Here is a 24,335-nt window from a genome sequence, read left to right as displayed (position 1 = left end):
GGAGCATGAGAAAGCTGCAATCACTTTCCATTTTCCTCTCTCCTAATTTCACTTGGAGAGGAATACCAACATACAACTGCACTCTACCCTGCTAGCACAAGAAGCCTTATTGGTCTGTTTTATATCATGACTCTGAAATACGATGGCCTAATAACCCTTGCTTCACAATGAAGGCAGACATTCTACAAAATGCATTTTTTTCCTCAAAATATTTTCTTGAAGCTCCGTTCGTCATCGTTTATAGGACTTGGTTTGTTCCACAGAACTGAGGAAAACAAACTGTTCTGCAAAATGTTATGCACACTGCTTTTCTGGCAACTACAATATAGTTTTATTCAGAAAGTACAATAGCTATTGCACAGCTAGTACAACCTACCATGTAATATAGCCCAAGATTGCAAGCTCACACATTACATTCATCTTCTGAGCACCTTTTGCTACTACTTCACCTGCCTCTACTCAGGACTCAGAAAAGCACTTTTCATGACTAAACCAATCATCTGCTGTATATTTACTGCCTCTTCCAGCAATATATGTGTCTCCCAGGAACAAGTGTTTACTTATGGACAAATAGTTTTCTATGCATGTCACAATATAAAGAAAGGACTACACTTTTATATAAAAGAAATCAAGCAAAACAGAATAGAACTTTCAGCCTTCCCAAGGAACTGCCATAAAATTAGATAGAATTTTGAAAAGAATAATCTTTTTCCAAAATTTTTGAATTAATAAATGCAGTTTCATAGATATGTATCAAATCTGTACAAAATTAATGCAAAGCTTTCCTTTGAATACTACTTGCTTGGAAAAAAATTGGAAATATGTGGTTTCCCCTTTCATTCTTCCTTCCCTATTCCCATCACCCCCTCTCCCCATTTCTAGCAGAATCAAGTGCTCAGTTGTACAACATTTCAGGATACTGACATTAAAAGCCATTGTGATCTATGGGTTTAAAAACTCTATTGGCCACTTTAAGGAAATGTTTACATTATCTCTATAATCTAAGATGTTGAATATATGGCCAAAAAATGTATTGTTGAAAAAAAATAGTTGACTTTGTAGAGCTAAAGCTTGTTTTGCAGGAAAACAGTCCCAACAAAGAGAAAAATCCCCAAAAAGGTAAGTAAAGTATTCCTCTGTACACTGTATGTGACATATATAATATAACTGGTTGATGAATATCACTTCACTACTGAAAGCCATCTAGCATGACCTGATAACTTACATGTGGCTCCACTGTTTGTGAGCAACGAACCATCCCAAGTTCACAGCAATGGCACCTTTTTGCTTGCTTTTGGTAATGTGTCTTTGAGTTACAGCAACTTCTTAGCACTTTCTGGCTATGTACAGGATTTAAATAGGCCTGATCCTTCTACAGTCACCAAAGGTACTAATTCAAAGAGCTCATCTGAAAGTGGTTGGATCCAATTTCAGATAATCATTACAAGCAGTGACAAATGCACTGATATAATAGGACTGGTCTACATTCAGATATTAGATTATAACAAAACTGAGTCATTCAGGGGCTTTGGGGTGAGAATTGTTATTTTTTTCTGCCCATTATGTAAAGAAACAAATGCTTATCACCTAAATAAAAAATTACTAAACAAAATTTGCAGTCCTCATAACACAGGAGTAGAAGTTCCAATTCCTCTGCTGCAGGGCTGGGGAAGTCACTGCCCACAGACACGCTAAGACAAACGACTTTGCCTCAGAAACAAAGCTTCCACCACCACCCCCCCCCCGCCCCAAGATGCACCTTTAAAAAGTTGTTTTGTTTTGTTTTTCTCCAAAGCATAAGGAAATAATAGGATTTGTGTCAGGACTCACGTATACAATGTGAAATCCATGTTTCCTCAGGGATGCAGTACATGGGTCAGTGCTTCAGTGGACTGACCTCTTACCATTATCATTAATGTTCTCTAGTGAGCTTACCCTGCTATTACAATTCTTGACTGGATGTTGAAGATAAAGTTCCATCCACTTTTTCTCAACCCACATACAAGAGAGCCTAACTTGAGACCTTTATGTCTTATACTTCATCTGTTTAATTTGTAATAAATCTTTCCTTCTTATTTTTATATCTAGGGAAGTTTATAATAGTTTCACATTGGTTTCAGTCATTCTAATCTTGACATTTGTTGTCTGCAGTCAGAACCCAAGAAGGGCAGAACTGCTCTTCATTGTTATTCAGCACGTTAGCGGCAAAGGCTAGGTGCATCATGTGCTTTGACCCTAAAACTAAAATACCAAAGCCTGAGGGCTACTCTTATTCACCCCAGAAAAAGAAGAAAAACCACATTTCAAGTTATTTGGAAGCATGCAAATGAAAATAAGGATAGGGCATATGCATGCTGAAAGTGTCATCAGCACTGTCAGAGCCTCCATATAACCCAAATCCTATTGATAGAATATGTTATATATGTAATTTTCAGAATAATTTTTTCTTTGAAGTCTTGAAGGCCAGAAATTTGCTTTTGTAATGCAACTGATGAGATTTTTGTTCATATCACATGATTTCAGGAGTGACTATTTAAGAGGACTTCAAACTTGCAACAAAGTGAGGGGCATGCAGAAGGTTGCCTATTTCAACAATAAATCTAAGCGTACATCTTGTTAGCAGACAGCAGTGTTAAAGAAAGATCTATAAACAACATTTAAACAAGATAGCTTAAGTAGCAAAAATAAATCTTGCTATAACAGTGCAGAGCTCAACACAGTGTACTCTTTCCTCTAAGATAAATTAGATAGAGGTGGTGGTTATAGTTCTACGTAGAGACTGCATGCACTGTGACATGATGCGACCACATCCCATGCACAACTGGGGAAAATGTCTTTCTTTGTGTGGGCAGTACAACAAATCTATTCGAAGAAAACAGATACATTTAAGAAACAGTCTTTTGCATACATTGCTATTAAGAGTTCGGTCTGCTAATCTCCTTCCATGCTTCAGCCTGAAATGTTCTTTGTATTTGGGGTTCTATTCCATCATGTGCTGTTAATACAGAGTCCATGTTTTCTGCTGCCAAAGACAGAACAAACTTTTTCATCATTTCATTAGCTGAAAATGTAGTCACCTTCCTAAAGAAAAACAGCCATTCATCTGAAGAAAATGCATATTTTGTTTTAAACAAACAAGCAAGTGAACACAGGCCAATTTGTCACTGTTGGGTATCACTTCTGTAAAATGAGTAAGAGACACTGATCCCTAGTAGAATCATATCTGTCCTGAACTTTTCATATCACATGTCTATTGTCACTAAGAAATCCAGTTCTTTTGAAGGGGCTGAAGTTAACTTTCTGAACTGTTCCTTCCTTTGGCATGCTGCACAGACATCCACCATATGTATATCACAGCATTCTGCCTTAGATTATGTCACTGTTAAAAATCAAAGGTCTGTCACTCTTCATTTTAACAACACATATGCCATATGTATAATGATTGCAACTCCTTTAGTTTTGCTCATTTAAATAAAATATTTGATTAGAAACTAAAGTGGGACAGACAAGATACTTCAATTACCCTGTATTCCACATTTAATAGCAAAGAACATTTAATGGCTGCAATTATTGTATTTATTTATTTATTTACAAATCAGTAAATACTCCCTGGCATACTTCATCTTTCTTTAGTATCTAGAGGCCTCAGCTGAGATTCCAGTTGTAGAAATTTAAAGACTACAATCTACTAAAGCAATAAACAAGTCACAGAATGGGAAGAAAGGAAAGCTTATGTATGTCTTATATGGCTTTTCACAGATGGGAAACCGAGACACAGTGAGTTACAGTAAGATTTTTCAAGGGCACAAACAATTTTGTAGTAATTTCTGTAGGTATTGTTTTTTCTGTATGGAAAAATACAAACAACATAGGCAGTCAGTTTCAGATCTTTCATATCTTTCATATCTCGGTCCAGAATCTTAAATGATATCCTAATAATTTTCACAAAACAGTATCTCTAAAACAGTAACTTATAAATTACTGGCTGAAAAATGAGTTTACTTTTCAATCCAATAATATAACTTCTGATACCTTCACTATTTCATAACATTCTTCAGAATTACCAAGCATGATGGAAGTTATTGCTGTGACACATTTCCTTTTTTTAACAGTGTACTCTTGCTGAGTATTCATATATTGAACAAAGGTCCAATGTTTGTACCTACTGAAGCTGCACACTACTGGAACTGTCTTGGGAAGGTCTTTGATGGGATTTTTGTTTTGTCGTTTTTACCCTATTTGTTGAAAGGCAATTGTTGGTGTTTGGTAATGTTATTACAATAAAGCAGTTGTTTTTACAACCAGTTTATACAAGTGTTCTGCCTCACAGAATGAGGGGTATGGCATATGTTCTTTAAGAAATTTATTTCATATCCCCTACAGGTTCGCTTTCACTCACATTAAAATTTTTATGCTTCTGTTGCAGGAGTTTCATAACCCAGTTTCACAAACTGAAAACTATCATCTCAGTACTGCTTTCTTTAAGTGGTAAAACAGATTAAGATGAGCTGGGAGAGCTCAATAACATGAATGTAATCTTATGCATTTTGGCTGCATATTCCACCTCTCATTTACAAAAAGTGAGAAGGTCTCCCAAGTATATATTGAATACAAATGATCCAACTTCTTACTTTCATTGCACATTATCATTACAGTTGTGAACATTCTGGCTATCTACCCACCTTATTAGTTCATAAATAACAACTGAATAAAAGCAGATTGTACTATGAAGAATACAGCTGAATTATCTACCTTTTTTTTCCCCCTATATCCTTTCAAAAAAGTCTTGAAAATACTTAAAATTGTGTGATTTTAGAAGGTTTTTTTCCTCTAAAATCCAATTAGCAATCTCCAAAATAGCACAGTATTGTTGCTTACCTAACACCAACATCAGCTGCAATTAAAGTTGTAAGACAGCAATTGGAAGATATTGCTAGAGGCTAGTTGTATTAAGAGATACTGCAAAGATTGTATACTTAATAAAAAAATCTTTAAAATATATAACATTCCCAGTCTTCTCTGTCTTGATAACATATTAAGCCTTTGAACTGGACAAAATTAGACTCCTCATTTAGCTTTTTAATGGCAGCAAATTATTAAGATAAACCAAATCAGCTGTGGTCCTCAGTGCACTAACTGTACCGACAAGGTGGCCACTATCAGGAAGACAAGTTTACTATAAACTAGGGAGAAGGAAAATAAAGAGCAATTAAGCAAGCAGAATGATGCTCTGGGCTAGAGAAACTGAGCTGATAAACCTTGAGCCAAATGTCAGGAGCACAGTGCCTACTAGGGCACGTCATTGGCATTCTGGCCCACAGGATGCTCTTCTCCTTCTACAGAGAAGCAGCGTGGATTTCATTCATTTTTAAGCCGTGCAGTTCACCAGCATGGAAACATAAGAGTGGAATGGAGATAACAAGCCAAAAAACAGTATTTCACTAGCTGATAGCTCCGGAGAAATGAAAGCATAGCTGATACCAACAAAATAAACAAGGTCTATGCTTCTGCACTACCCTGATACGGAGGAATCTATGAAGCTTCATTTAAAGTTCTTTTTCCTTTATATTTGTCCTGCAATAAGAATAGTATGGAAACAGCAGAAAACAGTATTTTAAAGTTTAAAGAAACTGTCCTGAGGCATTATATTTTTCCAGTATGAAAAACAGCTCTGGAACTACAGACTGTTAAGAGGTTTTCTTTAATAATATGGTTATTACTACTTTGAATATTCATACCTATTTTTGAACTTCCCTGCACTGCTAATAAACAAGACCTGCTGAATACATCTGCAAGCTGAGTAACTGAGACACATAGCACTTATTACACCACTGCCACTGAGGACATAAAAAGACTTAACTGATACCGTCTCCAAATACATAATCAGCTCCATAAGCTGCCTTTAAAAATTTCTAAAATGTCAGACATAGAGCAGATATTTACCCTCTACGTACACGTAAAAGCCCAATTCTGCCTCTACTGAATACCTTAGATTTACAATGGCTTTGCTGGAAGGTACAAGAAATACAGGATTGGATAACAGAAATTTGGATATTTTATTAGCTACAGGCATAAAATTGTACACCGACACAAGTATTTGTCAAGCATTATGTCATAGAGAAATCTAGTTTCAGTTTTAAAGCAAACGATTGCATATTCTGAACTGATACCACTCTGAATTAGTCATTTCCATTAAAACTATGAAGTAGAATTGCCTAGCAACCAAGAAAATTAATTCCGAGATTAAAATAAACACTGTGACATTGACAGAGCAACTGCTATTCTATCCCAACAACCACAAAGACACTTAGAAAAGAGGCTAGTGGTTCCTGAATTGTTCTTAACAAAGGAAAAACAAACAATTTCATAAAATGAGTCATAATGGACAAAAAATAAAAACAAGCAGTCAAAGCAATTGCATAAAGCAAATGCAAATAATTGCCCTCTTTTTACATCACGTCATTAAAATGAAAAATATAGAAAGTTTTTTCATATTCTGACAACAGTGAACAAATTGTGGAGATTTCTAACATGCTTTCCCACTTACAAAGAGCAAGTTTGTTTCATTACATTCATTCCATGCAAGTATTCTATATTTTAGTCCTTACTAGCTTAATTTATTATAGAATTTATGACCATGCCTACCTGAAAAAAAAACTCTGAAGCGTTATTACCCACTGCTACCCCTAGTCAAATTATTCCTCGTCACATTTCTGTAGAGAAGCTTTTAAATTATACAGTTTATCACACTGAGGTTGTTATGGAAAAAAACCATAACAGATTAAGGACAGTAAGGATGACTGCAATAATTTAGTTTAATGACTGCTACTCTTATATTGCTTGTTACATCTGGGCCATTGTGTAATTCATTGTCCCTGAAGGACTACAAAAAGCCTAGTAAAATTATCCCGTATAGAAATAAAACAACAACATTCTGTAGCAACATTGAAGTTTATCGCCTTGTCAGGATATTAGATTAGAGGAATGATTACAGATCAGCGATTCCTGAGTGGCCGTACTTTCAGATCTCTAGTAGTCCACAGTCCATCTTTCCAGCTTAAGGTACAGAGTTCGTACGCACTCAAAAAAAGATTAGGAATTATGAAGGCAAGAACAACCAAAAGAGAAAAATGAGATCCCAGAGGATGTCACAAGATTTAGCAACTGCAGCAGCTACATCAAATCTAGTTGAATCTACATTAAAAGGTAATAATAAAAATAAAACAATATGAGAAATAAATCAAGACAGACAAGTAGGAATAACTGTGTGTTAGAACGTAACTCCCCAGGCGTGGACATAACTGTACTCTTCTATCAGGAAAGAACAGTATATTTCAGCTCTTTGGTTGTGTATAACATTCACAAAACACACCTGCAGCTAGCTACAGGTACTTTAAAGTCTTGAGGTGCCTGAACTGGATTTCAGAAGTTAATGCTGTCAATAAATATGTAGTAAAGTACATGTTTTCATCTAGAAAGGGATTTGACAGGTAATAATGGAAGGATATCTGCTAGAAGCACAGGCAATATAGATAGAATGGGCATGTATAACGGATCAAAATGAAGAAAATATGAACAGCAAAAGTCCCCCATATGCAAACACATCCATAAATCCAATAAAAGACCCCAAATGTCCCTAACAGGCTCCCCTGTGTCTTAAATATTTAATGACTGTACCAGACGGGGAGGGGAGAGAAAAATATCTTGTCTGAACCATTAGCAAAAACACAGCTGACCTAAAAGACCTACTCACCACTAGGTTATAATTACTTCAGTGTTTTCACTAGTGAACAATGTTCATAAATCCAGAATAATTTTAAAAGATGGCATCCTTGGGAAATGGTAGCCTCCATATGCTGTTGAACAGCTGAAATAAATTTACTTTTTATTTTCTGGCCTTTGTGCCACATGCCATGGGTGTGGTTGTAGTATACATGTTTTACTAAACTCTTAGGATAGCCACAGTGATAAGCACCTTTTTTGATTAATTTTATCTGTATGATAGAATGGTTATAACGTATGACAGAAGATACTCTTGCAAACTCTACACATAGCTGACAATAGTATCTTTTTTCCCTTTAAGATTTTAAACAGCGCAATTTATATGGCAAAAATCTCAGAAACAAACACCCATTTTCTGTATTCATACTAGACACTGTCAGAGTCCAGAACGTTGTAATAACAGAAAGCCTTGGAATAGACTCTCAACTCAGAAGGGTTTCTCAAACATCTACTCCACTCTATCCCACAAAACACAGGCAACTAACCAACACACTGCTTCAGACATGCCTTAAAAGACCAAAAGTCTCACCTATAGTTTGTTACAAGAGTACAGTGAGAAGGATAACACCAGTATTAGTCCTTGCACTAGCAGCAGGAATGTAATAAAATTAAACTCCCAGATAATCTTAGAAAGCAGACCATGACCATGTTGCAGAAAAAAGGTAAAAAGAAGGTCACTAGTAGCCTGCCTTGGGGAAAATTCCATCTGCACAGCAAATTTGATGATCAGCTTGGCTTAAGCATGAGAACAAGACACGCTAGCAAAGTATTTCAATATCACTAGAAGGTCCAGTATACCCTGCCCATGAATGAATCAAAATTCTAGTAATTCAAAGGAAAAACACATACAAAACGCCATAAAAATTTTTTTTTTTTTTTTGGCTGTTTTAATTTCTTGGAACCTGCAGACAGACACAAGAGAGAAAGTGTATTAATCTACTGTAACACCAAGCAAAATAAACAAAAATACCCCAGCAGATAAATCAACTGCATTCAACCTTCCTTCCAGTCTCGTCTCAGACCCTATTAAATTGCATCATCATAACCTCTCACAGATTTCCTGCCAAAAACCTAATGGCTACATGCAAATTACTCCATGGCACTATTAGGTCTTAATCTTAAAGACTATGCATCATCTTCCTTTTTGCTTATGTGAATAATTGGTGTAAAACCAATGGGATTATGGACAGTGCATGACATCAAATATGTACATATAAGTTTTTGCAGCATCAGAGCATTGGTCATTGATTTTGAAGTTACTTATATCTATAATTTTAGAAGCATTATATTACCCTAAAATCAAGGGCAATATATGCATTTACAAGGAAAACCTACTCATTTCGACAACGTTGGTGGGCAGTGTGAATGAAAGTGGTACTTAAGACTCTACTAGGACTATGAATTTTCCAGAAAAAAGGAAGTATTATGTAGCAAATATAGTCAAGACTAAATAGAAGAAAAAGTTTTATGGCTCAGAGGAGTAAGTCCCAAGCTAATTATGAACATTTGGAAAACAAGATACTGTTTTGTTTCTATCTAGTTCAGCCATCTAGCTAAGTAACACGGCAATAAGATGCTTTTGAATAGTGTGAGAACTACAAAGAGAATCTGCAGGTGTTCAGAAGGAACTGCAACCTACTACTAAGAGGAAAGGCAGGGGAAAGCATGGTTATGCTTATTTATAATGTTAAAAGTGTATGTTGATCAGAAGTAGCGGTCAACCTCTCAGCAAGAAATTAGAAGGCTGAGAAAGTCTCTGAAGACAATTGTACTGCTATATTGGAGCATCACAACAAATAGGAAAAGCATTTTATATATCTAACTTACTCAGACTGTTTCATGAGAAAGTAAATCACTATTTGTGTCATTCAGCTAGAAATGTAAGTAAGTTCCTTTTCTATGTAGGACTGGTTTATCAACAAGTCATGAACAAAGGTGTCCTGGTTTTGGCTGGGATAGAGTTAATTTTCTTCCTAGCAGCTGGTGTAGTGCTGTGTTTTGGATTTAGTATAAGAATAATGTTGATAACATACTGATGTTTTAGTTGTTGCTAAGTAGTGCTTACACTAGTCAAGGACTTTTCAGCTTCCCATGCTCTGCCCGGTGCACAGGAAGCTGGGAGGGGGCACAGCCAGGACAGCTGACCCAGACTGGCCACACGGCTATCCCATACCTTATGACATCATGCTCAGTATATAAGCTGGGGGCAGTTGGCCAGGGGGGCAGCAGTCACTGCTTGGGGATGGGCTGGGCATCAGTCAGTGTGTGGTGAGCGGTTGCATCACTTCTTTTTCCTAGGTTTTGTTTCTCTTTCTCTCTCTCTCCCTCTCTCTCTAGTTGTTTTCCTTTTCATTACATTTTTAAAAAATTATTATTATTTTATTTGAATTATTAAACAGCCTTTATCTCAACCCAGAAGTTTTTGCTCTTCTGATTCTCTCTTGCATCCCACTGGGGGGGAGGGTGAGTGAGCGACTGTGTGGTGCTTGCTTCCCGACTGGGCCTAAACCACGACAAAAGGCAAACCATGTTAAGTGGGAAGCATTTCACACTAAAGCTACTCAGTTTAAAAATCAATAATACAACTTCAACAATATAATCGAATACCTTTATGAACAACACAGTGGCAAGTCATCAATGGTCCCTTTCTCAGGGCAATTTCAGACATTTACTGTCATCCTCAGTTATGCATATTGAGTTACTATTTACAATGATTTAGCAACCTACTACCCCCATAAGTGCAAGGACATGCTCTTTATTGGTATATACCTTTATGAAAAACACTATCATCTTTTAAAAGTTTAAGTTGTTTTGTGCCATATGCAGAATTCAAAATGTTATTGATTTTACTATCGTCATTATCAGTAAAAATAAAAATCTGTTCATGCACATCTGCTTAGTTATGGTTTTTCACAATAGACTAATCCAACAGCCAGAGAGGTTGAATTTGGGCTCGCTGTGCCCAGTAGCAGCTACTGCATCCCCTTTCCTCTACTACAGCTACCTGACCTGTTTAACATTGTACTCAGGTAGGGCATAGAAGCATTTGTCTGCTCCGAGCGACAGCAGCACCTTTTGCTCAGTTGTTCCCCGCCTCCTCCGTTGAAAAGGGAGCATATCAAATGTAAGCATCCCAGAGACCAGATCCAGCCTCCAAGTTCCACCATGAACATGGTAAATTAATTATGCAGAAAAATGTAGTTGGAAATATAATCTTCACCATAGAAGTAACAGAACAAGCAGGTTAGTAAAGAGCAAGAAGTTGCTGAATGTAAATCACTTTGTACATATGACATGAGGATGCAATATGGTATTTAACTGATAAAAGGCAAGGATTAATTTACTGGAAAGGTTAAGGTAACTTTAGCTTGTCTGTTGTCATTCACTAACCGGGAATGCAATCATCCATTGAATCACTTCAGTTAGGTAATCCACAAATGCTCCCTCAAGTGAGATCACAAGTATGCCTCCCTCTGGAAAAAATGTCCTTCTGCCTCTCTAATAAGTAACTGTTAATTCTCCTGTACTTTGTAAGGAAGGGTAGATGCTCTGTTTTATATTACTTGAACTGTGTATTTAATTCTCCTTATCCAATAGGAATACCTCAGAATTTGCAGTTCCTGGCAGTATTACCAAAGGCTTATCACAAACCACAACAACATATAAAAATTATTCAGAGAGGGCTCTACCACTAGGCTACATACAGATGTCTTTGGCAACATGCCTAGAATGCCATGAAATTCAAGGTGTTCCATAAATTCCCACATCATATTCTCAGGCCATTTGTGCTTTATGGGTCAAAACGTATGACTTGAATTTTCCCAAGAGACCAAGGAGATGACCAGGTAAAACCTGAAATGCGGGAGGCTTACTAATCTCTGCGGTGTACTTCTATAAGCTAACAAAGAGACTGTCTGCAAGTTTCTTTGGGGCTTTATATGCCAGCATAATATCTAGAGTCTATCCTTTTTTTCCTGAAAGATATCAGAAAGAAAACCATCCAAAACTGCAAATGTTTGCTAATGTGAAATGTTAAAGAACAGTCTTAAGACCTAGGAGTTATTTACTGATAGAACAGGAACAGTAGAACTAGCAACAGTGCTAACTTTTCCATAGTCTTCCACCTCTAGTGCAGACTTGGAGGATTCACCCTCAGCAGCCTGCACAATATCTGGCTCAGCACAGTCCAGATTCTCCTTGTCATACTAGAGAAACTTACCACAGCATCAACTTCTGCATGCAGATTCTAGCCTGTATTAAGAAGTCCCAAAGCATTTAAGGTACTGTTAGTAGCTTGCACCATATCAGAGCAGAAGATCTTTTGAAGGTTGAGGGTTGTTTAAAGTGAGATGTGTAATAGAAGGGCAAAAGAGATGGGGAGCAAACAATTTGGCAGATGGAAATAAAACACGATAATATGTATATATTGGCTTTCTTCTGGAGAGGCAAGAATCAGAGCTCTGTGCCATCCAAGCACAGGGATGAGTACCTGGCTTGGATTGGTTTCTTCATCTACTCACTGAGATACCAATAAAAGCCACGACACCAGAAGCTCAGGATCTACTCCTGTATAAAAATATGCAAGCCTAAGTTCTTAGCTATGGCCAAACATGTCCTCACTTGAGAGCTGCAAAGAGACACCCCAAGCTCTTCCCATGTTTCTTTTCTAAAAGCTTTTAAATTGATTCAAAATTATGCCAGCTGCTTACTATTGCATATAGCTTAATAGAGTAAGAGAAGATTTGGTGGGAAATCAGGGGGTGGCAGGCTTTGATGAATTACATAAAGAAAGCTAAGCTGATTCACCAGCAGTGGAGGGTGCCACTACACTGTGGAGCCTCCCACACTGGCTACATCACCTTGCTAGGCAAGGGTATGCAGTACCAGCTTCCTTCACCAGAGAATCTAGGCCAACAGGTCAACTGTGAGAACTCTTTTCCATGAACACGACATGATATACTTTCCTTTTCCAACTGAGAGGATCTTTCCTATCTCTCATCGCTTTAAGATAAAACCGAACCTGCTCTCCCTCTTTCCCTCACCTATGCATAACTTCAAAATGGGTAGAAACTGCTCACAGTTACAGTATTACCATAGTAATATTACAATATTACCATAGTATCCATGAACATAGCATGGCTGCTCTTTCACTTGGGGGAAAAAAAGTGTTTAACTTGCATGTTCACTATTTTAAAAAGATAATCTGAATTTATGCTTCTAATAACTTTTTATGTAAAACTTCTCAAATGTTTTATTTACCGACATTAATCTGCAAATATCAATCTAGTACTACTCCGTTCAGATTACTTTGTTTTGGCTGGGTTTTTTTAAGTTTAAAATTATTGAACTTTATATCATTATATCAACACCATAAGAGATTTTAATTTTTTTTTTCTTGAGAGACTAAAATGTAAAGATTTGGAAGCCATTTAAAAACACTCTGCCTTAAACCACATTTTATTTCTAAAGGAACTCCTAAAATTTCCATCAAGGCCCTCTATAGGTCTTGTCTGAAAGACCAAACGTTAGTATCTTTCATTCTTTTAACTCTAATATTAGTCTTCCTCTATTTCCATATCAATTTCAAACTTCTGAACCCCTCCAAAGGTCTTTCAAGTTATATTGCTTATTCCTTTCTTCTTTTCGTCATATTGCCTCTCTTCAACCTCTATCAGCAGAATCATCTCTATTTTTTTCCCATTGTGCCTTAATGCAAAGCAATCCCTCCTTAATCACTTCACTAAACTATTATACTCTCTTCCTTCAAATTCATCCTTAATGACCAATTTTACCTATATAAAATCATCCTGCTGCAGATTGAGAAGCAGGATGTGACCAGCTATGACTTAATTAATAAACATGCAGCACTTGTCATCTTATATGTTCCCAGAAGAAATTAAAAAAATGTTGTAGAATTTCATTTCCATGCCTTCCAGATGCTAAAAAGAAAGTGCTTCCAGAGAAAATTGAAAAGCAGGACAGCAGTCACAAAGAGCTACTTTTTTTTTTTTTTTTAGAAAGAGGAAGAAAAACAAAACACTCATGGGGTACAAATGGGAAGTGCTTACTGGAACAGCAAATACTATATTTTATTTGAGTTTTATTTATACTCTGGCAGTAGCACCTTTCTGCAAAACTTGTATACCAAAAGTGCAGCAAATTCACCTTTTGCTGAAGTCTAGTTTTATACCAGAACTGCAGCAAATGCACTGCTTCCCTCACACCACTGTTAGAAAGACAGATTTTTGTTAAAACTGATACTAAATTTATTGTGATATTCATTTGCTGTACAGTTGTATTGTTATCACTACTGGGGAAAGAAAAAAAAAATGAAACTTTCACTATGTGAACCAAATACAAATTCTTCAGAAACTGTCCAAGTGCAAATATCAGGGGTATTATAAATGTAAAGAGAAGAGTAATCCTTACACTTAGTAGTAGTAGTTGGTGATACTTTAGGAACTGTTATTTGGAACAATGTTGTCCCAGATGGCTGCAGTAAAAATTTTGGGAAGACTGCTGAAATCCTGCATGATGACTAGTAAGAAGGAGCTTAAACTATCGGGGGGGGGGGAGGGGCGGGAGGGAAGAGAAAATTTAGCCTTCATGAGACTAGTGTATTGTAGTATGAGAGTTGGCATGGAGAAGCTAACAGAATACCTAAGCCATTTTTTGTGTCAGTGGCCTTCCTTCAAAAGGCCCTAGAGCGTATGTGTACAAAAATTCTCAGTTCTGATAGTTAATCCATATTCGGTGTTTATCTTTGACCCTCACAATTTTGATCCTCTGAGTTTGATCTCTCTGCAGCTGAGAAAATGACAAGACTTATTTCTCATTCCTTACATGCTGGAACTGAAGTCTCTGTAATTCCCCACCCCCTCAAGCAAAAGATTTGTGGCAACACATCAATGTGGGACTTGCTGGCCTCTCTCAGAAATCAGTCACATGGTAAGATATCAGCAGGAATTATGTATTTTAGTTGCACGAATTGGCTGAAAATTCTTCTGAAATAGAATTTTCAAATGGAATATTAACTGACAAAATATTTGATATAAGTTCAATATTCACCTTTGCCTTTTTTACATTCTGATTTTCAATGGCCATCAGGTGCTTATGTGCTTTATGCTTTTTATAAAATCATACACAGTGTTTACAACCTGAAGCAGAACAGCCCAAAAATGTGTATTTTTTTTTTCTTATTTTCGACTTAATCCTCCATATAAAACTATTAGGAGGAAAGAGCATATTCTCACCTGTTTATATAGACCAAATTAACAGTTTGAAACTATCATACCAAGAAAGCAAACATTGTCATTATGTGAGGCCAGCAGCATTCTATCCATTCTTTCATCCTGAATTTTAGTGCAGTGGCAGGCAATTCAAACAGGTTAAAAATTGCATTGCCAAAATTGTTTAAGGTGCTTATCAGAAATGAATGCATAGTCACAATAAAATGAACAATTTTTAGATATTAGATATATCAGTCCCTCAATCCTTCTCCATAAAGGAGCCTAAGCACTAACCTGAATCAAGTTTATTTTTGCTGTATCTGCAGTATTGTTTTATCATTACTAAATGCTTATTTGTTCAAATTAGAAACCCAAAATACCCCTTTTCCCCCAAAGTGAGCCTTTACTTTCACAAACTCTAGAAAAAGCTTTATATAAATTTATATTGCTGTTTTGATACAGTATTTTTTCAAGAATTAGTATAAATTAATAATTTTAAATATATTAAACACTTTTTTGTAAGCATTTATATCTCTTACTTATGAAATATCTTATTTCTAAAATAGCTTTGTTATGAAATTGACATACAAGTGCCAAAATTACCATGAAGACTTAAATTCTCACACATTCAATTGAGGATTCCATCTGCCTTAGGGCAGTTGGAATACTTTTTGCCCTATAAGAATATATATAAAAGTACAATTAGGTCCTCTTAATGCTGGATTTTCATGCCTATGACTAGTATGATGTTAAGCCCATAAGAAATACAAAGTTTTCTACTATTAATAGAGACATTTCAACATTAAAGATTAAATAAGGATGCAGGACTAATTTTATTTACAACATTATCGGTGAATAAAAGCCTAATGTATTGAATAATAACATATTCCAACCACAGCTCTGGAACTCACTGCTTCTAATGTAAGAATATTAAGTAAGGTAGTCTGTAGTTATTACATAAAGGAGAATAACTCTTATAATATTAGAACAATTAACTTCAAATTCATATTGAATGTTATTGCATTTTTCTTTAATAAACCTTACTGATTAACTACTAAGGAGTGTTAAGCAGGAAATATAGTGAGATACTTTGCCAGATGTTAAAATTTACTTCCATATTTAACATTGATTAAGAAGGAAAATTATTCACTCTGTTAGTGACTTTGTGATTGTCAAGTGAGTGAGTATTTTATCTGACATTTACTATACACACACACTTTTAAGAACAGGCAACAATAAACATGATGAAAGTTAAGACCATTCTACTCTGAAGGAACCTGTAAAAATCCAATCTGAACACAAGCTTGGGAACTAAGAGTAGAATTGAAAACATATTCCCAAAAGAAATAGAGATTGACCTCTGCCCATCATGTTTTCTTTAAGAATCAAGCATTGCAAATCTGAGTTATGTATGAAGAATATCAGCCAGCAAATGTCTGCTACTTCCTACTTATAAGGCCAAATTTAAAAACTGTTGCCAAATTACTCACAAAACTGATTGTACTTCAGGGGTCCCATAAGACTAGACAGCGTTACTAACAACAAAGATCTAACTGAAGATACAAGCATGGCTCACACTTAGCGTGGCATTGACATTAAAGAACAGAAAATAACTCCGCGGCTTTATTTACAAGTATAGCCACCCAACAAAATCAAAGTGCAAAATACTGAGATTTGCTCATTTTTATTTTAACCAACTTTCTAACAACAGTCAAATGAGAAACTGGACAACTGTTCTCTTTTAGAGGTAAATAAAAAGATTTAGAAGACTAACTTGCAAAGGATGCCAGAAGTGTTTTGAGTATTTGGCTGTTGGTTTATTTCTTAATATGAAATAAAAATCATCACTTTCATCTAGTCTATAGTATCCTACTAACTCAGAGTCTGCCATTTTCCAAAAAGTACTGAAGTAAGAGGAAGCAATTCAGTCTCTCATGGCTGAAGAAGAAGAGGCTGTGTGTACATATTACTGATAGCATACTAGACTCCTTATGAGTTTCATCTAAAACTCTGCTTAAAGCTCTCCTTTACTGGCATGCTGTGGAACAAAAGCAAAAGCTTTGATAATAGGCTGCAGATCCACTTAAATCACTAACACAGACCAAATACTAACTCATTATTTATTTGCTAGCATTCAACCATTTCTTGTCACAATAATATATTTTTTTGCTATCCTACCAGTGGAACCTTATTTATGTTTGTTAGGTATACTACAGCCAAGAGAGCTTAAGTATAATTAGCTCTTCATCATGTTTGCTGCTGTACAAACACAGATGCTCCATCCATTCCCAAGAGTTTATTTTATAAATTGAAGTTATGGATGAACCATAAAAAAAAGGCACATTTATCTTCAATTTAGTGCAAGTGGTATAAGTGTGTCTTGCTGTGTTACAGAATCTTTCTCTTTTTCTGAAATAGATAAGTGGTGAGAAAAATCCTGAACTCCACTGTACCAAGTCCCACACAACGCAAAAAATTACAGTGCCTGTCTTACGAGAAGTTTTCTATTGGGACAAGTGACTGGAGTTGGGGACATCATTGCAATCTTAGTGCTTTCACAGAGGGAAGACCTGTTCTGCAGGAACTGGGCCAATATCTTTTTCCACACAGCAAAGCTACCAGTTTGTCGTCATTGTCTTTCAAACACTGGCAGCTGAGACCTGCCACTGACACATGCAAATTTATGCATGAGGTTCTCAAAATTAGCATGCATCCCTAAAGACATCAGTGAAACTTCTGCTTGTAAGTGGAGCTGATCACTTTTGAAAAATAAACCAGTCAAATAAATTACAGGCTTTAGTTATTCTGGGTTTTCCAGACAGCAAATTTGCAATCAAAGCTCTTAGTATGTTACAGTTCTAGGCATGTAGCATAATGTCAGTATTATGGAAATTGTGAACAAGTTGATATTTCTGAGATGTTATGACTTTTTACTTTGTTAGAACATATTTTAGTGTTCACATGTAGCTTACATTTCAGCCAGACTTTCTACACACTTTCAGTTCTTGGACAGCTACAGACAGCTGTGTAGCAAATACCTTTGAAACATCCTCCCCAACCTGTACTGGCTTGCAAGCAAAGGAAATGTGGTATCACAGAAAAAAAGGGGTAGGAGGTGGGGAAACAAGTCTTCTAATTTTTTAAAACAGAAAATGAATAAATACAAATTATTCTTGGTTTCAGTTTTTACAGCTTTACATAAGAAAACTGCTGGACAACAGCATTATCTCAATTTACCTTATTAAGGGTACTGATGCCAAGAAGAAACCATATTTTCCAAGGCCAATAGAAAGAAAACTGGGGGGGGGGGCAGATGTGCATTTCTGTTTTCCAGTCATTACTTTGAACTACTAGTAATTCCTTATTTTCAGAAAACAGATGTAATATATTTCCCTGCTGACAATTTTCCAAGATACAGCCATTAAAAAAATCATAACTGAAACACTAGAATCTACAGAGATTGTGTAAGGCAGGTCATTATTTGGAACCACTACGGTAGGAATTGTGGTTGCACTTATATCTTATTGCATAAAATTCTTTAAAATAACAAGATTTCCAAATCTGCAAGCCTCTTATTAGAGCTATCTTTATCGTATTTGTAATGCATCAGTATGAAACTATTCACTTCCATCATGGCTGCTAGCAAGACGTAATGCTGTTCAGTGGGAGGTTCAAAGCATCTGCTGTGAAGAGCACAGGCGTTGATAAGCAGTGACAATTTATACTCCCATTGATTTTGTAGAAAGCAGAGGAGAAAAAGAAAGAAACAATTCCACTCAAGATGGCAGGAGGATGAAAATTAGAATATATGAATTATAGTAAAAGTTGCTGGGGCACTACAGCTAGAAAAACTAGTCCAGATGACTTGGAACTATACTATGGATATCAATTAAACACATAATAGATAGATCATGCTAAATGAAAGACAAAAACTATGAAAGAGGAGTATCAAGTCATACTAATAACAGCCAATATTTTTCAAGTGCAAAGTGCAAACCTTACAGAGAATCATGATTTCATAATCATCCCTGTATTTCACTATAATTCCAACATCTACATTCAAGCACCCCCAAAAATTCCAAAGTGAAAATATTTTTTCATTTTCCTCCTAAATTGTAAATTTTCTTCAAACTCTAAATACATTCTAAAAGTTGTCATAATCCAAAGTGGGAACACGACAGGTTGACATGACAGGTTTGCAGGTATGGTTACAGCAACTAAGTAGCATCCCGTTCCACACCAATAAGGAAAAATACATATAATTTGTGAGCTCTTAGCATTCTCCTGTCACTGTCTGTGATGACAGCTGGGTACCACTAAAGGGAAAAAAGGCTGAACACATGGCATTGTAAAAGGGGGGTGAGGGGTAAATAGTGTTAGCTGTTGTAATCACACTATTAATCACACCATTTTCAGTGGCTATTGGTCATTCAACTGCTTATCATATGAACGATGAGGACACAGTTTATCAATAACAACATGTTCTTTTACAAAATTATTATACAAAATTATTCAATTTTCTCTCTTATTTTTCTCTCTATTAAGAATCTAGGGATTTTGAATTTCATACTGTTTCTTTAGGCAATATCATTCAGTAACGAAGTATTTTGATCCAGTGGTCAAACAGTTCAATTCACTTGTTTTAAAGAAGGAAAAAAACCCCACATTTCAGACTTTAAAAAAAGCATGTCTTCAATTTCTAAATGTAAAGCACACTAAATTTGAACCATACAATAAAAGTATTGATTTTACCTTCAGAAAAAAAACCAAAAACACAACAAAAACAAACCTGTCTTGTACTTTCCCATTATTTCTGCCATTTGCAAATAATAAAATTCAACTGAAGAAACTGCTGAAATCACCAGACAGATACTAATCTATCTATAAACATAAGTAGGTATATATACACAGAGGGAGCACATATATCCTCCTTTAGTCTTCTCATGACTATCTACTGTGCATCTAGATCAAGTCAAGACCATAAACCATTCAAAGCTGCATTCTGTCTAAATGGGTCACTTATAATGAGAAAGCATGACATTTACATGTAGAAAGCAGATTGATCAGGGAGCGGAAAAACAGAATGGCACCAGCTCAGAAAAATATGCCTTTTCAGGCAGTTTGTAGTAAATGATTTGGTGAGCTCCTAAATCCTCCTCAAAAATGGAACTGAATTCAAAATAAATGCAAAATGAAAAGTATACATGATTTAATGTGGCAAATATTCACTAGGACTACCCTTTGTGCTTGCAGTAAAGTAAAATGAATAAACCTTGGCTCCTTTCACTACTGTAATGTTGCTTGTACAGAATAACATTTAAGTGAAAAGGCTAAAAACACTATATTTCTCAGAGATTCACAAATTAATAAACAGTCTGCAATAATTTTAGATTGCATCTTTAAGTGCTAACACATCCCATAACGTTCAGTTATTTTCAACTTGACAAGAAACAGTGGAACAGAAATGCTCTGAACATGTTGTGTACATCTTGCTAAAGCAATTTCAGCTGCAATGTGCGAAATGAATTTCAGCAAAATGCAAATATTAGCACTATAGCAAGGTTGCTTCAACACATCGCAAAACAAAAGTGGAAAAAAGGCAGAGGGAAATTTCAATACTGCCTAAATATATACGAAATATGCCCCATGTCTTTGTTCAGTCTGGACTCTCATTCAAGGTGTAAATACTGGTTACTTTGTTAGATATCCAACTGCAACCGGCACCAAATATTGTGTGAGTAGCTCTCTCATAGTTCACACTAGACTCCCTTGACCCAACTAGACAGGCGTGAAAACATGAAATAAATGAAGGTTAACAAAGACTGGTCTGGGAAGCAGGCTGCATTAAATGCTTGCAATTTTATTAGTATAGATGTAAAATCCGTTTTTTAGAATCTTTTAATACTACATATCAGATGACAGCCACTATATTAATTCTAGGTGCTATTGCAGAGAGGCGAATGAAGTAAATGGTATGGGAAAAAAAAAAAAAAAAAAATCTTTCCTCATCTGCCACATAAGGATATTCACTAAGCTTACAGCATGCTGCTAAAGCAAATAAGGAACAGCAAAATCATTATCTCCTTGCAAAGAGAAAGCAATTTTATCACAATACCTTTCTGTGTTTGTCCCTCTTCCATATTCTCTTCCATGGCTACCTTTCTTCACTAGAAACAGCTACAGAGAATTAATCAAAATCTTCAGTCAGATGTAGGAAAAAGTGTGGATTTTTTTTTCCCTGGGAAGCTCCAACAGCAGAGGCTTAGGCAAGTCCTCAGAGCTTAGCTAAGGCTCCCTCACTCTCCTTGTTTGCTTGGAGACAGGCTGTCAAGTGTAATTTCATTCAAATTACTCTTCCGTGAAGATTATCAATTTTTCTTCTCAAAGCTGCCCATTGTGTACCACTGTAAGCAGGTATTCAAATGAACAGCCTGTAAATTTTGGGGGGAAATTTGGTTTGAGCCCTTATGGCAATGACACCAATTCATAAGCCTCACTTTGCATATAAAATGGAGAAAAGAAATCGAGGTTTGTATTGAAATCTGTGTTTTAAATTGGAAACAGGCTGTACTGAAAACAGATGGAGGGGTGTCCTCCTAACGGGAAGCAGACCACCAACCCATAATTCCCCCTATTTGCCACTGAAGTGGGAAAGCCCAGATGCCTGTGGGTTCTTTATGCTGTATTACTTCTCTCTCTCTCTCTCTCTCCCCCCGCCTCCCCCTCCTCCTGTATCAGCACGTTTAAGAATAATATGACTCTTCATTTCCCTCCTTCTGATATATCTGTATCATCTGGAACTAACGACAAATATACACTGTTACCCTTATAATAGTCTAGAAAATATCTTTATAACAGTACCATTTTGTATGCAAATGTGTGTTTATACACACCTACAAATGCAATTTAATACATGACATTAATTGCTGCAAATTATATGCACCCTCCACATTATCTGTTAGTGTCACAGTAAACAGGAACTTAGGGGCAGTTCAGAGATTTAAAACAGTACTTGCATCAATTCTTTTTCTGATTGCTAATATCCAAGATTAGCCTTACACTTCCAATCCCTATTAAAAAAAAAATGGACCTTTTTAAAACGGTGAAGCACCGCATGTGGGTATGTATGTGAGGAAGCATGTATGAACACACAGTGTTATGAATTTACTCAGGAAAAGCATAGGTTAAATACACTGTGAGGGCACCTACTCATTTGGGGAGCTCTGCAGTCTGATTTGGAATGCAAATTGGACGCTGCAGTCTAGCAATAAATTAGCATTTTTGTACCTTAGTCTACAGAGTAACATAATGTCATTTCAAGACTTTCATCATTTCACCAAAAGTGCAATTAGAACAAAAGTCCATTTTTTCTTTACAGTTTTCTTTTCTCATCCTTCTGGGGAAAAAGTTACTAAAAATTACCTAAAAATAAAAACTACTAAGGCTGAAAATTCATATTTACATATAAATGATAAATAGCTCATACATTTACTTTATGCTATCTAAATATAGATTGACCTAGTGCTGCCTCCTAAGTGACAAAAAGAAAATTTTGTTGTTTTTTTTGGATGGTTGGTTGGTTGGTTTTTGGTGGTGGGGTTTTTTGTTTGTTTTTCACACTGTTTGTATATAAATCTGTTCAAATCTGTTTTACACCAGAATAATTTATATATGAAGTTAAATTTATATATAATTAAATAACTGAATGCATATTTATTTACTTACCTAATGCATTTCCTACCCCTTTTTTCCTTTTTAATTTACCTTCCTAGGGCTCTGTTTTCTGGAATAATTAGAAGAACAATGATCAGTTGTTTTACTTCTCAGATCTAATTGTTCATTTCAAATTCAACACATTGAGACTGCCTATACACATGGAAGTGCTGCAACATCATAGCATCTAAGTGTCTTCCATCTTTCTAGGAATCATTCCTTCAGTCAGATTTAAAATAAAAAAAAGGCATATTTCCTTTAAAACAGAAGATTTCCTGTGTAAATCTCCCCTGCTAGACTTTCTTTTCAAAGTATTTTCTTACGTATGCATTAATAAATTTTCATATTTAAAAAAAGTGTCTGGTGAATATTTTACTTAGGGTGGTAATTGCTTCTAAGCTTCATTTCTTGATAGCACCAAATATTTGAGATACCCAATCTCTTTAACAGCAATGTTTGCAACAAAGGAATCTATAGGTTACTTACGAAACCAAATGACTTTGTTCCTTGAAACAATCATACAAATTTTGTTTCAAATATAAAAAACATCAAAAAAAAAGGCTGGAAAGAGATAACTGGGAGAGGATACAATAAAGATTGTGCAATCATGAGTGACAGAAAAGGTGAATAAGAAAAAACTTGTTCAATAAAGGGAGAGGGCTGCAAAGAAAGTAGGCTCAGAAGAAAACAAAAGCATAGTACACAACGTGTAGTTAAGCTGCGGAACTTGTTGCAGCAGTCTTGTAGACAGTGAAAAAAAGCCAAAAGAGCAAGGAGGAACTGAATCATAAAGATTCATGGATATGAAGATGCACCTCTGGATCAGGAGATCCCTGAGCTGCAAATTATTGGAGAGTAGAGGAATATTTTGCAGAAATGTTGTATCTTTTCCTTATACTACTTCCAAGACAGTCTGCTTTTGGGCACAGATATATGAGACGTTGGGCTGAGTGGATCCTTGATCTAGTCCTGACTATGGTCATTTTCACATCAGGTTCACACACACCTTAATTTAATGATAGGATTTTTAACTTCTTAAAAAGCCTACACTCTCATGTCAGAGGTTAAGATGAAATCACAGTAACTGGTGAAGCAACACGTAGCATTGCCAAACAATGTCTTTGAGCTTTCCCCCCAACCCTTGCAATAATCTATTTTTCTGTGTAGATATTATTGACATAAACATACTAACACCTCCTCCTGTTAAACATCAACTCCTCCAAACTACGCAAGTGTCAAAGCTCCTTCTTAAGAGGACTCTGATTAGTTTCAGGTGCTATTAACTGGCCATCCATTCATAGCTTGTGTGTGTGCCAGAAAGAGAACGTGAAAGAGATATGTCAGCTTCCTTCATATTTAGCTGCATTTTATCAACATATGAATATTGAAACAGAAATCTACCTCCTAGATGTTTCTTTAAAAACTGTTCCAAGGCCCTTTCAAGATGGAATTATGAATAGGTGTTAATCCTAAAATCAAACAACAGAAAAGCTCTGCAGTGTTAAGAAGAGTAACAAACAAAACCAGAAAATGCCAACTTTATGTGATTTTCTAAGCAGCAACCATAGAGGCTTTCTTTCTTCAGTATACTGTGAAATATGTTTACCACCA

The 24,335-nt window shown here is 35.9% G+C and overlaps 1 protein-coding gene across 1 annotated transcript in view; it reads right to left on the bottom strand.

Annotated features, from left to right (window-relative positions):
- Nucleotides 1-21,691, bottom strand: part of GPM6A (glycoprotein M6A) — a 131,128-nt gene extending 109,437 nt beyond the window's left edge. Inside the window, exon 1 of the mRNA XM_009474803.2 lies at nt 21,127-21,691. Coding sequence (XP_009473078.1) covers nt 21,127-21,163 — 37 coding nt within the window. The 5' untranslated portion in view covers nt 21,164-21,691. The remainder of the gene's footprint in view (nt 1-21,126) is intronic.
- Nucleotides 21,692-24,335: the final 2,644 nt, after the last annotated feature.

This window comes from Nipponia nippon, unplaced genomic scaffold, assembly GCF_047370975.1.
Source record: "Nipponia nippon isolate SJK-2023a ecotype South Korea unplaced genomic scaffold, ASM4737097v1 scaffold_6, whole genome shotgun sequence".
NCBI classification, from domain to species: Eukaryota; Metazoa; Chordata; class Aves; order Pelecaniformes; family Threskiornithidae; genus Nipponia; species Nipponia nippon.
The sequence above is the reverse complement of the archived record's forward strand: the minus strand, read 5'-3'. Positions and strand labels throughout refer to the sequence as shown.